At 40.5% G+C, this 18637-nt stretch overlaps 1 protein-coding gene across 1 annotated transcript in view; it reads left to right on the forward strand.

Moving 5' to 3' along the window:
- CRB1 (crumbs cell polarity complex component 1) overlaps positions 1-18637 on the forward strand; it is a 184452-nt gene that overhangs the window by 109000 nt on the left and 56815 nt on the right. Inside the window, 3 exon segments of the mRNA XM_013003922.1 lie at positions 10880-10969; positions 10972-11464; positions 11466-11787. Of these exon segments, the coding sequence (XP_012859376.1) occupies positions 10880-10969; positions 10972-11464; positions 11466-11787 (905 nt within the window).

The following is an 18637-nucleotide window of genomic DNA, read 5'->3' on the forward strand; positions in this document are numbered from 1 at the left end:
TAAAGTAACTAAAAACCACTTACCTGGATCCATTGAGCTTCAAAGTGGAACATTTGAAGTGCAAAATCAGCTAAAATGTGGAAATGCAAAGCTTTTTTTGCTGCTCTGTTGTTTATCACTTGGAGATCTCAGGATATTTCCAGTCAATGATGAGCATAATTATTCCTCTGGACTCCATACTTGTCACTTGAGCACGTTAGGTCCAGAGTGCAGATGTGTCTTGCTTCCCGACTTTAAAATAGAGTAACCATAAAGTAGTACAGAAGAAGTGACACAGAAGGAACAATAGTACCACTATACCATCCAAACACACACTTTGAATTGTCAAATAAACTGCCAATTGTAAAGTAGTTTTTTCTGAGAGCATTAAGCTTTGGGCATATCACATAAAATAGCTGACAAAATAAATTTTCATAATTTTTGTGGGAAATTTTGTTTCATTTTAATCATTTCACATTAAGTAATTCATAAATATAGAAAACTTTTTTTTCATTTCTAGATCAAGTGTATACAATTTTGTATTTTATTGATAAACATATATTGCTGATCATTGTCCTATGCTGTCTTATCATGAATTATTAAGCTGAATGTTGTTTTTGTTTGTTTGTTTATTAAAAGATCATTTTATTGGGGCCTCTTACAACTCTTATAACAACCCATACATCAATTGTATCAAGCATATTTATACATATGTTGCCATCATTATTTTCTTCTTTTATTAAATACTTTTATTGGGGGCTCTTACATCTTTTATCACAATTCATACATTCATCCATGTGTCAAGCACATTTATACATTTGTTGCCATCATTATTTTCAAAGCATTTTCTTTCTACTTGAGCCCTTGATGTCAGCTCCTTATTTTTTCCCCTCCCTTCCCCACCCTCCATCCCTCATGAACCTTTGATAAGTTATAGATTATTATTTTCATATCTTACATCATCCTCTGTCACCCTTCACCCACTTTTCTGTTGTTTGTACCCCTGAGACGGGGTTATATATCGATCCTTGCGAATGATCCCTTCCCCCCCCCAACCTCCTGGTATCTCTAGTCTCATTGTTTGTCCTGAGGGGTTTATCTATCCTGGATTCCCTGTGTTGCAGGTTCTTATCTGTAACAATATACCTGTTCTGGTCTAGTCCGATTTGTAAAGTAGAATTGGGATCATGATAGTGGGGGGTGTGGGGAGCATTAAAGAACTAGAGGCTTGTCGGAATATTGTTTTTAATTCCTACTTCATATGTCTTTAAATTTCTTCTTTTTATTTGGATTTCTTCTTTTTATTTGCACACACACACCCATAGGAGAAAATAAATTTAAAAGTTTCATTACTAAGGCTCCAATGCATAGATACACGAGCTTATTCCAAACAAAATATCTACACATGTCCGATGATCAGTGGATGACTGAAGACAAATTCTCTCAGTGATACACTTGTGCTAGTCTCCTTAGGGGGCCAGTTGAATTCAAGGCAGTGCGGTATGCTCAGAAGGTTACGGTAACTATGTAGTTAGAATTTCAAAAGGATAATCTTGATAAATTTTCTTAGCCACAGGATGATCACTCTGGCTTATTAGGAAGAAGTTTGAAGAAAAACAAAATCTACGTTGGTGAGAAAAAAGTCAGAAAATTTGTTCCAAGGAATTATATTTCCCCATCAACACACTGTACCTGATCATCCTTGGAGGGTAGGAAGGACAGTCCACTGAAGATTCTGCAGGGAAGACTTCCCATCCACCGACAGCCCCGAGCTTTCCCTCCAGGTTTCTTTTAGCCCCCAAATCCAAAGACATTTAAAGGGAACATGATTTGAGTCTCGCCAGGAGGCTAAAACTGCTGTGGGGGTTTTTTGGTTGTTTTTTAAATACTTTTATTGCGGCTCTTACATCTCTTATCACATTCCCTACATTACTCCAATGTGTCGAGCACATTTGCACATATGCTGCCATCCTCGTTTTCAAATGATGCGGCATAAGTGGAGGAGCACAGAATCAATCCCCTGGGGAGGGGTCATCACATTGATTCAGCCCACAGTGAGCCAGCCCCAAGCACAGCAGGAGGAAATCCTGCTCGGTCCTGCTTCGTCCTCACGCTTGTTCTTACACGTGAGCGTGATGGCAGCCACTGTGTCACTCCACCTCCTCTTTTCCACTGACCCCTTCCTGTCCTGATAGGCTTTTCCAGGAATAGGTTTCACACACACACAATATATCTATGCCACATCATATATACCCATTGTGTATAATACATACCTGCTATCTATGTACTCATTACATATGGACATATGTATACCCATTGTACATGCCAAAAATCAAAACCCACAGCCATAAAATGGATTCTGATTCATAACAACTCTATGTAAAGAGCAGGAAATCTCATCTTTCCCCTGCAAAAAGCCAGTGGGTTTGAAAGGTTGTCCTGTGGTTCGCAGCTCCATTCATCACCCATATGCCACCAGGACACTGTTTTTATTTATCTCTCTCTCTCTCTCTGTATAGATAGATAGATGATAGATAGATAGATAGATAGATAGATAGATAGATAGATAGATAGATAGATCACATGTTAAAGACTGGCCTTTAGCTGATTTTCCTTTCTCTGTGTTAAACAACCCAATTTTTGTCAAGAACTTCTCTATTGAAATGATTTCTAGTAAATTCACTGTTTTAATCATTTTTCTTATGGGGGTGTGTATCCTGAATCTCTTAGTCTTAAAGGACTCAAAGCTAACATTTTTAAAAATTGAAATCAAATTTAGAAAGCCTTTGTTATTTTCTTTGCCTCAAAAATGACCATTGACCAAGAAAGCCACCAAACCACCATCGAATTCATATTTGGTGTGGTGGTTATTCCTTGGGCTGCAAGGTCATCGATTCTATACCATCAACTGGTCTTGGGAGAAGGAGGAGTTTTCTACTCCCTTAAAGAGTCCCAGCCTTGGAAACCCTACAGGACAGTTCTACTCCTGGTTGTCGGTCACTGTGAGTCAGCATCCACTCAATGGCAGTGAGGGAAAAATGTAAAGGTAACCATAAGTATTAACAGTAATTACTACTATTATTACACTGTTTATTGTTAACTGGAACCCATGTTTCTTTGGTACCTAATAAGCTTCATCTCCTCTATCCTGTTTTTGCTTGTTTAACCTCAGCTGGACAGAGGTAACCATTCTACTCAGCTCACAGCTTTTTGCTTTCTGTAGTTCTTATGAAAATCGTTGTCCCTCCATTTTATATCTATTTACCTGTCATCTACCATGTCACACATACCCAATCATTTTCCTTCTCTTCTAATTAGTTAGCTCAATCTTGCAAGTTTTCTTCTTCTGACCAGGTGCAGCCTTACCATTTTCCTATCACACTCTATTTGAGCTTTCCTTCTCTGACAGGTTTCCGCCTTACACAGGTACCAGTTTTTAGTAATCATTGACTTAATTTTGCACTTAATGGTGACAGCCTAGTAAACCCTCCGGGGAGGTTTTCTTCTGTCAGGCGGGGTTACCACGAATCAAACATTGACTTGGTAAAGCACAAGAGCGACTCTTCACAGTCCACTTATCTGAACCATCCAAAAGACTTCTCAACTTAAAGAACTTTCTCTAATCGTAATGGTTTTAGATATTAGAACATTTCCAGGGAACTGGATGGAATATCAAACTCCACTGCCTCATTGAAGCATCTTCAGGCTTTTGAGTGTCCCTTTAGAAAAATGTGGTAAAAAAAAAATCAAGTACCAATTACAGTAATTATATCCCAAACATCCAAAATGTTAAAATTATTCTGGAGAATAAAATAGAATATCATTATAACAAAGACAAGAAATACATAGTTCATCATTACACCGAACTCAAACTCAATGCCATAGTCAATGCTGACTCATAGGCTGTTGGTTTCCAAGATTGTAACTGTTAACAAGAGTAGAAAGCCCAGTCTTTCTCCCTTGGAGCTGCTGGTGGTTTCAAACTGCTGACCATGTGATTCATAGCCCAACATGCATCCACTGCACCAACAGGGCTCCTAGTTCATCATTAAGATAGAAGGTCAAATTCAAGTCTAAGGGCTCCATGCAAATAATTCTTGTCACAATTTCAGTTCAGCCTAGTAAAAGCATTTGCTCTTATTTCTTATTTTTTCTCTTATTTTCTACTCCTTTTCTACATAATACACATGCACACACATACACACATCACACTTGGTATAAAATAGATTTGAAATTGCCAAAAATACCTTAACCATCACTCATAAGCAAAATAGAGGAATTAAAAACCAAACCCAAACCAACAATTCCATTATTGTGAAAAAAACTAAAATCAAACCCTAATCAATCTCCATGATAAAAGTTGCCAAATATGCAGTATAAATTTAGATTCTCAAAATTCATTTTTCCTTCATAATAGTGCTCATATTCCGTTGTAATCACATGAAAAGTCACTAGTGTGGGTTAAAAAGAAAAGGCAGCCTGCATTAAGCACGGAGATGAGCTAAGAATACAAGTCTGGTTGGTAAGCAGCACAAACAAGTCTCCATAGTAAGCCCTGCTGATCCAGCTTGGAAGAAATTAGTCAAAACTAAGCCCTCCTCTCTCCAGGAAAGAGGAAGACGACATTCAAAATCAAACCCACGTGTTTGGAGCTGCTACAAAACCATCTGAAAATTGTTCTGTTCACTGTGCGCGTGTTTGGATGATGTCTCTTCTTTTACCAAAAAATGTTTGATCCAAGACACAGGTTTTTCACATTTTAATGGCAATATTCATAGGTAACTCACTCTTCTCTTATTACTTATATAAGATAAAATATCTTTTGATTTGAATATTTTACTTAGCAACTAGTGTCTAATATAGTATAATAAATATTATTGATGTTAATTAAATATTTGAATAAGAGGAAGTAGATTAAGTATAAATAGAGCCTTTGGTTTGCATATATTTAACTTCTTGGACTTCTATTTATTAAAATAAAGACAATAACTGAATCAACTAAAATAGAGGCAACTAAGACTGACTTTTAGAACAAATTTATATAGAAATAATTTTCTGTTAAATATCTAATAATTGATAACTTTCAGTAAAATGAGAACAGAAAAATGTATTTGCATAGTCATTTTATTTATATTTCAGCCGAAACTCGATGTGGTTTCGTATGTATTAATATAATTTACTTTGATGAAAATATGGGATATACTTGATAGTAGAAAGTTTCCCTATCATGAATATTTTAAAAATAAAATTATATACTGAATTTTTGGATTTTTAGAAAGATACAATGAAGCGACAGTCTTTAGTTAAAGGAATTCACCTTATAAGCACGAAGCTTAATGTAAGCTACTTCATATACTATTAATAGTTGGCCATAAACAAACCATTCATTGTCAACTGAAAGACCCAATTAAGATGACTGCAGGGTACAGGCAATCCCATAACTGTTGCCTGATCCTTCTACCTCAATTGACAGCAACCTTGCTTTGGGCCCAGTCCCCGTGAAGCGACAAGAAAAGAAGCTTGAGTCGTTCTCAGTGTCAGATTCTTGGGTTCATCAAATAAATCTCTGTCGGACCTTGGTTTACATTGAAGATACTGGTAGAACTGATTTTAACAAGGTAGAAGTATAAATCACTGTTTATCATTGCTCTTTTTACATCTGATTCTATTTACTGTCGTTCAAACTTTTGACTTTAATACTGATTCTCTCCTTTTTTTTCTCATTATGGTATAACCTAAACCTAATTTTTCTGTTTATATTTAAAGAAAATGCATATCTAAGTTGTCGGTATTTGCTTTATGAAAGATCAGGTGCATAAATTTTAGGAAGTACAAGAAAGCATACAATGAGTAACAGTGAATAATTTACTACCATTTGCACTTATTTGCTGATGATGTATAAATGATTCAGCTGATAGCGAGGAAAACAAATGGTCCTATTTCAGACCCTAAAAAACCGATATATGGATAATTTTCATAGTTCTCTCTAACTGATCTTCCTGTTTCTAGTTAATTCTCATCAGGGACTTATGGGACTGGGTATTTTGAGAAACCATCCATTTAATCACTCATGATTCTTCATTGCCTTCAGATACAAAACAAAATGAAAACTACTCGGTACCTGTCCCGGTCTTCAGCCATCTGGTTATCTCTCCCCATTCGGACTTGATTTCTCTGCATTCTCTTGCCAACCAGATGACCAAACTAAACGCCTATGCTCGCTCACTGATGAGTTTGCTGTTGGACCTTTAATTTGTTATTTGTTTCCACATACAATGACCTCTTTACCAATCTGATATATACCTAAAAACCTATATTAAGTTCTATCTCTGTAAAATAGTCTTACCCAGGCGCAACCTGAAAAGGTTAATCTTTCCAAGAACTCTGCAGTAGCTATTACCTATACAATCTATTAGGCATCAATTATTTGCCGTCTAATGATATCTCTTCAATGTTGTCTTTTTTTAAAATCATTTTATTGGGGGCTCGTACAATTCTTATCACAATCCATACATACATCTATTGTGTCAAGCACATTTGTACATTTGTTGCCATCATCATTCTCAAAACATTTGCTCTCCACTTAAGCCCCTGATATCAGCTCCTCATTTTTCCCCTCCCTCCCCACTGCCCCCTCCCTCATGAACCCTTGATAATTTATAAATTATTACTATTTTGTCATATCTTACACTCTCCGATGTCTCCCTTCACTCACTTTTCTGTTGTCTGTCCCCCATAGAGGAGGTTATACGTAGATCCCTGTAATCGGTTCCCCCTTTCTACCCCCCCTTGCCTCCACCCTCCAGGTATCACCACTGGTCCTGAAGGGGTCATCTGTCCTGGATTCCCTGTGTTTCCAGTTCCTATCTCTACCAGTGTAAATCCTCTGGTCTAGCCAGAATTGTAAGGTAGATTTGGGATCATGATAGTTGGGGGGGAGGAAGCATTTAAGAACTAGAGGAAAGTTGTATGTTCCATCATTACTACCCTGACTTATACTTTCATTTTATGTTCACAAATTCATGACTTGATAAATTGAATTTGTTGAGCACAGGGGCTAGTTATTCCATACTATCTAGTTCACTTTACACATAGAAAATACTAATCAATATTTATTTATTGTAATATTTTGTGATATTGAATTTATGCATCTAAATTGTATGATTATCTCTTAGTCAATGACTTTTCACTAATTCTCTGCTAACTTGTGTCTACTGGCTCCCTGATTTGCTTCTCATACAGTATCTGCTTTCATTGGGAATCTGCCATATTCAATGTATTTGTGTAGATAGACATTTGTCGTTCCATTCTCTTGTATGTTGAATTTAGGTCTATGTCTTCTGCTTTGCATCTCCCACGATCCTCCATGAGGATATTGTAAATTTGAGAAAATGCTAAATTAATATTTCAAATTGTGGTGGAGTGAAATTTCTTAATATGGTTTTTCTACCCATTTCTACGGGGAGCCTTGGTGATGTGGTGGTTATGCTCTGGGCTTCTAACTGCAAGGGCAGCAGTTTGAAACCACCAGCTGCTACCCTGGAGACAGATGAGAATTTTCACTCCTGTAAAGTGTTATAGTCTCAGAAAACCATGTTCTATAGGGTTGCTATGATTTGGAAACAACCAGAAGGCAGTGCGTTTTATTTTTTCACCCATTTCTCTGTAACTCGCACCAACTGATGGGTGGGACTATGCAAACAGGTCATGTATAACAGGAATAGAGGGGATTAATCTAAATGAGCTATTAATGCAAATCAATTCGAATTAAAATGGCATCAAGTTCTTTTCATGGGGCCTGACAAGCTAAACAGTATTTGCCAGAGAAAAATCTTCAAAATGGTCAAAACATTAAGTGGGGTGGGGGTGGGGGAGTAGAATAACACAGTTCTTACCAGATAGCAAAGATTATGTGTGTGAGCATAATAATTGAAATAGCATGGCGTTGCGGTTGGTATAATTTCATCCCAGGATGGGAACAACCAGAAAGTGAAGAAAGGACTTGATGATATATTCAGAAGCAATTGAGCATATAATTAGAAGGCTTGGATTCTAATCTATCATCTATGCTATTAGTGGTCCTGTGGTGCTGGATAAAGCAAAAAACAGTTAATTCGTGTATTTCTTCATTTTTCAAAGAACAAAAACAAATTGAATGGTTAACGTGTAACTGCAGCAAACATCAGGAAATCAGAGAGGAATTCCTAGCAAGTAACTGTTTGGAAGTACCAGCTTTGGGCCAATCACTGTTTGGGGCACTTTCAAGCACAGTGATGCAGTTACAGCAAGTGGTATCGCCCTCATTCTCACACATGAAGAAATTGTTACACAAGGAAGCTAAGATTTTTCCAAGGTGATACAACTAATAAATATTAAGCCATGAATCTGATACCAGATCCCCTGACTCAAATATGATGCCTAGGAAAATATGCCCAAGTCTATTCACCCAAAGAGCCTTTAAACACACATGTAAACACTCCTTAGATATGCAGATTATGACCTCTCAGATAACAAAGCGGTTCTTTATTTCAGCGAAGGTGGATGGTCAGAGAAATTCTTCCTAAGTAAAAAGTACGATTTGAGTTTGCCAAGGAGTCTTGGTGGTAAGAGAGTGCAACACTTGCGAGCTATCCGAAAGGTTGGCAGTTCTCATCTACCCGCTGATTCGGAGGGAGAAAGACATGGTGATCTGATTAAAGCCTGGACAATACTCTGCGACAGCTCGTTCTCCTGTCACATGGGGTCACATGAGTTAAAATCAACCCGATGGCACCTAACAGCAGCAGGGATTTCAGATGACTGTGAGAATGGGGAGACGAAGGAACTGTGTCACAACTTTATCCGAGCAGACTCATCAGATTAAAGCACCTCTCCTCCTGCAGAGGCTTATGTGAGGGAGTGGGGAGAAAGCCAGCCACGTGGAAGTGATCAATCTCTCCATACATGGAAGAAAATAGAGAAGAAAATGATTGCCTCCCGAGCTATGTAAAACAACAGCAACAAAATGAATGTATTAGTCCTTCCAGTTGAGAGATGCTGGGCTAGTCCTCAAAGTAACAACTTCTTAAGGTAGCTTCAAAGGTCAGTTTGACCAGATGCTATTTTAGATTTATGAATTCATTTAAGCCCTAATCCTCTTATCAAATGAGACTCTACTGGTATGTATAACAAGAAAAGCTTGTAGCAGCCCTTCTCCACCAAGAAGCTAATAAAACCTTTACCTTGTTTGAGGGGTTGTTTTGTTTTGAATAGATCTGAATTTTCCTTCGGTTTTCATCATCCATTTATTGTTACCTTCTTTACCCCTCTCCTCGGTCTTTCCCAGACAGTAGCATGATTACTGTTTCCTCGCAGCGGGATCTTAATTCCGTTTCTTTGCTTAAGTTGAAATTTAAATAAACGCAATGGAAAATGTTTATTTCTAAGGAAATTGCGTACACCTAACCCATTCTCCTGATGTCTCTCCAGGCCACTTCTATTGGCATCTCTCTCCCTGGGCTGTGCTATGGCTTTCTTTCTGTCAGGCCGGAGATCACTGGTTCTGTTACACTGAGGCTCCCAAAACAGTTGTACACACTCCGCTTTTTTGTTGCAAAAGCTGGGGTTTTTCATTTTTAGGTTTTTATACCTTGTTTAGCAAAAGACAAACTGTTGGGCATAGTCCTGGATTCTATGAAGCATCTCGTATATCGGTACCAACCATACCATTTGGCTACCACAGCCTTGGATGCTCATTTGTTTTCTTCCCATTTCATATAGACAAAGGCATGGGGTCATGCGTGAACTTGATGCATTGGGGCCCCCTGCCCCCCCCAATAATCCCCACCTCACTCTTATCCCAACAGAATTGTAGTGACGACACTATATGGCAGAGTAGAACTGCCCCTGAGTATACCTGAGACTGAAAATCTCTGTGGGAGTCGAAGCTTACCATAAAGAAACTAGTAGAAAATTGTGATTAGGACATAGATTACATTTATGTAGATGGAGACTGGAGTGTTCTTTTAGGGCCAGATTGCCCAAATGCTTTAAATTTTAAAGATCTCTCTTTTTAAGGCTTACTTTCTTTGTGGATTTGAGACTTACATGAAATAGGTCTAATGTTATGTCTTGAAAACATCAGTAGATATATTCAGCATCAATAAATAATATAAATGAAATTGTTGGTAAACCTATAACGTGCTACTATAGAACTTTGTCACTTATTTTATTTTGAATTTCATTGGAAAAGCAGTAACTATCACTCTTAAAGTGGTATATTCCTTCTTTTTTCTTTGATTAAAGAAGTTCTCTAAGTAGAACTCTCTTTTATTTAAAATCACAAAGTGAGTAGGTAAAGAGTGCATTAAAAAATATAAGCAGGGGCTTGTTATGGCATACCCTTCTCGGTTCATGGAGTTGGGGAGATGGGCCCTTCCTGTCAGTATGCTCAGAGGCCCTCCGTGGCAGTCAAAGCAGGGTTTCCAAGCAGAATAGAAGGAAATTACCAGTCCAGGACCTGCCAAGCAATATCTGAGAAAGCATCCCCCGAACAATCAAGTACACCTAGCATTCCTACCTGGAGCAATCTTTTTTTCTTCTTCACTTTTATGACATCAATGCTTCGTATGTATCTGACATGAGAGTTAGCCTGGGAAAACCAATGGATGTGACCAACTACCTAGCTGAACCGGAGGAACTCAAGAGCCGCCATCACACAGACACACGAGGGTAGCGTCGATTTTGGATTTCCTCCAAGACTGTTTACAAGGACTACTATCCTCCAAGACTAATAGGTCCCTGTATTATAGCCCTAAACATAATCTACTCGTTTCCTCAAAAATCATGCATAGACTTACGTAAAACCTCGACCTCTAGCATGCCGATATCTAGTTACATCCTATCCGTCACTATTTCACAGGCACCCACTGTGAAGAGGACATCAATGAATGCGCTTCAGATCCTTGTCAAAATGGTGGCACCTGCGAAAACACACCTGGCAATCACACTTGCGGTGCACCGTTGGTCCCCATTCCAGAGCATCTTTTGGAGGAGAAGACTGTGCTGATATCCTCCTGGGATGTCTACGTCATCAGTGTCTAAATGGCCAGCATGGGTCCAGCTGCCTGTGTCCAGCTGGCTACACGGGATCGCTGTGTGAAACAGGCACCACTCTTTCTTCTGAGGGCAATGGCTTCCTGAGGGTGGCAGGTGGCTCGGGAAGGAGCAAGGGCTCCGCTTGTGACACCGCTCTGCGGTATAGGACTGTCCACGGCACGGCCCTGCTGCCCCTCCGAGGCCTCGGGAGCGCCTTTGTGAGGCTCGAGCTGCGGGACGGGCGTCTTCACCTCTCCGTTCAAGCCAGGCGTCAGTCCAAGGCCCTGCTGCGTCTTCCGCACAACACCAGCGACGGAGGGCGGCATTCCGTGGAGATAACGTTTGCAGAGCCCGTGACCCTCACCTCGCTCGATGCCTATTCCTGCGCAGAGAAATGCATCGCGACAGCTGTCTCCATTTGAAAGGAATCAACCAAGGTGCACTTTCCAAAACTCCTTTTTGGGTGGCTTCCCAAGAGGAAAGAGCAAACACGGTGACGTTCGGCTGAACACCTATCATATCCCATCCACACCTCCGTTTGTAGGCTGTCTCCGAGACATTAGGATGGATTTGAATCACATTACCGCAGAGAACATTTCATCAGGCCTGTCGTTCAATGTCAAGGCCAGCTGTGTGAAAAAGGATTGGTGTGACAGCAAACCTTGTCAAAATAGAGGGCGCTGCATCAACCTGTGGTTTGGTTACCAATGTGATTGCCACGGCCCTACGCAGGCCTGAGGTGTCTGAGAGGTGAGAGAGGCTGGGCACCCGGGGGGCAGGGGTGGGGTGGGGTTGGGGGAAGACTCAGAACAAGGCAGCAACCACTCTGCCTCTACCCACAGAGGACACCTAATGGCCCTTCTGCACCCCTGCTGCTGGCTTTCCAGTGATGAGATAAAGGAATTGGGTAGTGATGTGCACTAATTAACTTCAAGTGGATCTGGGAGACACCAGGGTTTCAATCCTGCAGAGCAGAAACCAAGCCAAACAAACAAACAAACAAAAGGCCTATGCCAATGGGCCTTTCATCCTAGTGTTTCTAAAATGACATTACCATTGGACTATTTTCCGGGTGTCAGAGACTTATTGTAAACCTTGTTTGAAAGTGAACTAATATTTTGGAGAGAAGGGCTTTAGACATGGAACCAGTCAATGGCAAGCCCAAGCACAATGTCTTGGGCACATTAGGTTCTCAGTTGATAATCATTCCCTTGCCCTCTCTTCTTTGCCATTCACACTTGGCTCACTTGATGTTGAAGCCAAGCACGTTTACAAACTTGATTCAAACGTACACTTTCCAGGGCCGCAGTGGGGAAAATGTTCTAGGTGGGTGTCTTCAAAGGAAAGGAGAGAGAGAAAAGGAAAACACAGAAAGTAACAACAATGAAACTTGGTGGATGCCATGAAATAATGGAACTAATTTCTCTAGCAAACCGTCACTAGAATTCTACATCAAAGTCCTTAACTTCCAACATCATTCCAGAGATTGTTGTTGATAGTGATCAATATGTACCTGTTTCTTTTTATTATTATCATATATTGACAAAGTCTGAGAGGTAATTTCAACAGTCTGCTTTGAAGTTTGGCAGTAATTTACCCAAGATTTTAGAATAACTTGAAGTAGGACAACATCTGGTAAGTAGAGTTCTCTGCTTTATATGAGCTAAAATGAAAACCAGTCTTAGGCTAAACCCTCGTTCCCGTGTATGAATTGCTAAACGTTATTAGAAACTATTCACGGGTTTCTCCCTGACCACAATATTCATTACAAATCATGGACCTGTTGGACAATGAAATATGGCATCTGCTGGCTCTATGTAATATTTTAAATGGAATGCCAAGTTGTTCTGTGGGCTTTTTTCAAGGGGGAAATTATGCTTGGGCACTATTCAGTTTTTGAAGAAAAATTTAATTGACACAAGGCAATATTTTTACTACAGATACAAAATAACAAACAGATGCTGACTCACTTTGACTGGTTTCCAGACACAGTGACCCATGAGGTTAATACTGACCACAGTGGTGCTAACTGTCCTAGGAAATCCATTCAAGGGATGCCAGGCCAGTGTGTCTGGTTTTCTCTGGTTCTTTTTTTACCCAACTTGGAAATTCATGAGATTTTAAAACCTAGTTGCTGATTTGTTCACCCTTCCCCCAAGGCTCTTCGGTTTCTTTATTCCTCACTCTATTTGAAACTCTTTAAGCCTCATTTTAAAAAATGCTTGTCTTCAAATGATTTCTTTGTAGGGACACAGGGTTTCTGTTAAATCTTTTCTTCATGAAAATTCCTGGTATACGTTTAAGGAGAATGATTTTTCTCTGGATCACCTCTCAGCCACAACATTAAACTATTTGTATTTCTATGGCGAGTATTTACTGGGGAGTTTACGCCCACCACAAAAGATAATCATAGCCCTTAATGAGAATGTGGGATGTTTGTTATTGTACATGCCACGTGCACAGAAGGGAGGAGATGTGCTCAAAGGCAGGCTTGACTAACTTCATGATTTTGCCTTCGTGTTGCCTTCCCGTGGTGACACTTCTCAACATACGAGCAGACTTGATGGAGGAATGAGTTGGCTAAGTCAACAACGGAGGACCCAGGGAATCTCAGTGTCTTAAAGATCTTTAGAAAACCAAGTCTCTTATTAAGAAGAGTTCTGTGAAAGGCTTCTCCATGTTTAGTTCTTAGAACTTTCTGCAAGTTCATCTCGGCATACCTGACTGTGTGTTGGCTGTGTAGAAGAGCACGGAGCTTCCACAGCTGTTCATAAGTACGTCTTCTCCTTGGGGAAGGCTTCCTTTGTAGGGGATCTTTCCATGTTTTATCTTCAGCCAGACACCTAGGATCTGTGAGTCCTGCACCCTTAGTATGACACTCTCTTGGGTATAGGAGAAAGGCCCCAGGTGGCGTAGTTAAGCACGCAGTTACTAACCGAAAGGCCAGCACTTCAAACCCACAAGCCTTTTCACAGGATGACGATGTAACGCTTCGCCTCAGCCTTGGGAACCCTGTGGGTCGGTTCTTCTTCTGTGCTCTCAGGCCACCTCTCAGGAGCCAGAATCGACTTGATGACAAAGGTCAGATTCAGAGGGGTTTGGTTGCATGATTAAAAATTGCTTACAGTGTTAAGCTTGTCCCAGTGTAAGGGTCCAAACCTGTGCTCAAACCTCTAGCGATGGAGAACTCACTCATCCTACCTTGCCGGACTTGTCCAAAAAGTGTTTCTGTCGACTGGATTAAAATATGAGTATCCATCGTTTTCCTTTATTGTCAGCATTTGAACTCCTGAAACCATACTAATACAAAGCTTACATCGTTATCTTTCCTCCATGTGAGGAAAATGAAGTAAGACATCCTACATTTGAAGAGAAGTCTTTTGTAGGATCCACGCCAACCCTTCTACGTGCTCAAACCCCTCCAGGTGGTCGTATTTCCCCGGTGGCATTGTTTCCGGCCATTTCCTCATTCCGTGTCTTTCTTTGGAATCAGTTCACTTGTGTTTATTCCTCTCCAATGTGCCTAGGCAGAGCTGACACACAATGCAGAGTAACATGATTAGAACGGGCCTCATTCCAGATTACATTCTTATATCTCCCAGCCTCTGATTACATTGATCAGCCACAGTCCATGCCTGGCTCCCTGTACGTCATTCTCACTGGGGGGGAATTCCTCCCAACCCAACCCACGAGGAAAGTAACCCTGAGGGACTGGTAGTCCTTCTTACAAACGTTCATCTTCTGTTCCATCAATCATTAAAATATGTTGCACTTATTTCTCATTTGCATGTGTTGTCCCTCTCCATGACACATTCATAACAAATGAGAATCATCCCCCTCTATGGCTACAGACAAGCGGTGTGTGGCTTCAGGCCTTTCTAACATCATATAGCAGATCGGACCACTTGATCATGGTTTCTGAAGAATAGGGCTTCTGGAAAGTCAAGCTTCTGAGGAAAAAAAATAAAAAGAAACCGTTTTGTATGTTTTATGCCTTTTAATCTATATCCCCAAAGTGATGCCACAGGCATCCTAGGATGACCAGCAGGGTTACCCCCATCTCCCCTCACCCTGATTCAGTGCATCTAACTAAACCTCTGGAGCTTTAAGAGTCAAATATTCTTAATAAGCATTTCATCTCCTACGAAAGTGTTGCCATGCATTCAGAGAGTTTAACCTCTTCAAACAGGGTTATTTTGTCTCACAGCACACTTTGAAAACTACCTGTGGTTGCCTGGAGCAGGCGGTCTCCAAATGCAAGTTCAAAATGCAAGTCAGAGTTCTGACAATATAGCCTTTTATGCAGGAAGTCTTAGAACACAGATGATTGCCCAAGCACGTTCAGCTAAATTACACGTGCCTTACCTTTGTCCAAATTTCAGTCGGACAGTGAGATGACATTTAAATACTCCTGAGTAAATTGGACATTTTTTTCTTTTGTTTTCATTTTTTCAGATTCTGATTGGGGTGTAAAATTTTGAAGAGCAGTCTCTTTAAGACAATGCCCAGTTCACCAGTGACTCTATTACAACATTCAGTGGGGAGGTGCCAGTCAGGAGCCGATGATCTGTCAGCAGCAGTGGACAGGACGGAACAGTCCCCTCTCCCAAAATCTCTTTGTGCCCCAGGCACCCCTCCCTTTGGGGCCTCCTCCTAGCTCACCGGCTGCCCTTTCTTCATCTCCTTGACCTCCAAATGGCTAACAGCTCTGGGCTCAGGTCTTGGATCTCATCGAGTCTCTGTATGTGCTCGCTTCGTTGTTGTTGTTGCTGCTGTGAGGTGCCATCAAGTCAGTCACCATCCAGAGCGGCCTATACACAACAGAAGAAACCCTGCACCGTCCTGCGCCAACCTCACCCTTGCTCCTACACTGGAGCCCCTGGTGGCAGTCACGTGTCAATCATCTCATTGAAGGCCTTCCTCTTTGTTGCTGCCCCTTCCCCCCACCATGATGTCCTTCTCCAGGGACACATCTGTCTTGCCAACCTGGCCTCTAAGGAGCACTCTGTCCTTACTTCTTCCAAGACAGATTGGTTTGTCTTTTCAGCAGTCCGTGGAACGTTCACTATTCATCTCCAGCACCACATTCAACTGCCTCCGTTCCTGTCTTCCTTATTCAATGTCCAACTGTCTTATGCACATAGGCGAAAGAACATACCACTGCTTGGCTCAGGAGCATTTTAGTCCTCAACGTAACATCCTTGCTGTTCAATACTTTAAAAAAAGTCATGCACTGCAGATTTACATAATACAACCCATCTTTTGATCTCTTGACTGCTGCTTCTGTGAACATTGATTGGAGATCCAAGCGTCCACATTTTCTTCATCTATTATGATGTTACCTGTTGGTCTGTTGTGAGGATTCTGGTCTTCTTGCATTGAGTGCTCATCCACACTGCAGGCTGCAATCCTTGATTCACATCAGCAAGTGCTTCATGTCCTCCATCCTCAGACTCAGCAGGCGACGTTGGGCCTCCTCATATGTTGGGCCTCCTCATATCGTAGGTTGGTCATAAGATTTCCTACATTCCTGATGCTGAATTCTTCTTCATATAATCCAGCTTCTCTTTTGATTTGCTCAGCATGCAGATCGCACAAGGATGATGAGAGGATACAACCCTGATTCCCACCTTTCCTGATTTTAAACCACGCCGTATGCCCTTCTTTGGTAATTACATGTCATCTTTTACTACCATATATGTCCTGATAAATACAAAATTATTATTGTGAGTGCTCATCATACTTACATGTTGCCTCTACATTCACTTGCCCCATGGAGTCTTCCATTTGGATATCGGGGGGAAAAAGTGGGGGGGGACTGTCAAGTTGAGGCCAGTTTATGGGGATCCCCTGTGTTATAGATTAGAAATGCCCCATGGGGTTTTCTGGTTGTGATCTTTGCAGAAGCAGATCGCCATGTCTTGCATTTGAGGTATTGCTTAGTGGGTTTGGGGTCTGAACTAACAACCATAAGGTTTTGCATTGATTGGAAACTGCTTATCTCATCTAGGACTTCCAAGATATCTAACAGGCATCTCAAACTTAGCATGCATGCTAGTTCTTACTTCTAGTATGGTGCTCCTCCCCCTCCCACTCCACCCCATCTCTGCAAATGGAAACTTTGCTTTTAGTCTGTGGCCTAGAAATCCTAGAGAAGACCTTGCCCCAGAAAGCTCTGTTGGTTCTACCTTCAAAATATGACCGAATTCTGACCACTTCTCACTAGCTCCACTGTCCCAAGTCACCATAATTCGTTCTTGAATTATTGCAATTATAATCCCGCTTTAATTTTTAATTTTCTTTTTAATGGCTTCATTCTTATTTAAATTTTATTGATATACAACCCATATGTAATATGATAAAATATTTCAGTACCTTAAAGAGACTTGGACATTTATCACCCCAATCAATTTTAGAACATTTTCATTCTTGTGTCCATTATTATTAGCTCTCTGTTGTCCCCTCCCCTCGTCTGTCACAAGCCTAAGAAACTATCAATCTAGTTGTGTCTATAGATTTACTTATCCTAAATTTCATTTAAAGAAAATTCATGTAAACAAGCAATCAAAAAAAAATTTTAAAGCAGCAACTACAACAGAATAAAACAAGAGAATCTCAATGAAAAGACAGCAAAATGTCATAAAAATGAGAACGAGTTAGTGGGTTGACAGGGGGACTAAAGCAGAATATTAAATATTACCCTAACTATATCTGCTTTTAAAGGTCTTTGTTCAAGTATGAATATAGATGTAATATCTAAATGTTATGAGCTTCCAATCACAGTTTTGGTTTTATCAGTGTGTATGTGATAGTTAAAGCCAAAAGATCCCTGACTTTCTCCCTGACTGAAAGTTACCAACCCCCTGCCTTCCTGCTGTCCTCATGGCCCTTTCTGTCTGCTTTATTTTACATCAAAGCACGCATTATTATCTGACATGTTGTATCATTTCCTTCTGTGTTTAAAATCTGTGTCCAGGGATCTGAATCCAACCTTTAGGAGGCAGGGATTTTGTTTGTTTTGTACATAATATAACACCATTGCCTTTAATGTCAAGTATTGCTTTCGTTAAGAATTGATTTGATGAGATGCATATTGACGGTAATGCAACATTAGTGCATTACTACCACCACCAACCACAAAAACGCAGAGACATTCGCTATTCAACGCTGTCCACTCATCCTTCTCTGTCTTCCATCCATCTCATTCCAACTCTGACCACAGAATGAATAACTCTTCTCTTCCTGTGTCAAACCTAACTTCTTTGCCTTGCAACATGAATTCAGTAGTCATTTCAAAAGAGGATTTGCTAATCCAGTTCTTGATTTCTGGTCTTTATAAAGTAAAAAAGACCTCCAACTAGCAAAAACAAAAACCCCATAACTGTCTTAATCATGGGCTTATGAAGGTTGCAGGTAGCGCTATTGAACCCCAAGTTTCCTCCAGGTACAGTCTTGTCTGATACTCTACCACTATACTCCAACTCTACTGGGAGGTGAAGGGGATGTTCTTAAGTTCACCTTTACAGAAATCGTTGACTCTTTTGAAATGCACGGATCTCAGCTATCAATTCCCTGATGCCTG

The sequence above is a fragment of the Echinops telfairi genome, unplaced genomic scaffold (genome assembly GCF_000313985.2).
Source record: "Echinops telfairi isolate 266 unplaced genomic scaffold, ASM31398v2 ScPeMD7_7424;HRSCAF=8462, whole genome shotgun sequence".
NCBI classification, from domain to species: Eukaryota; Metazoa; Chordata; class Mammalia; order Afrosoricida; family Tenrecidae; genus Echinops; species Echinops telfairi.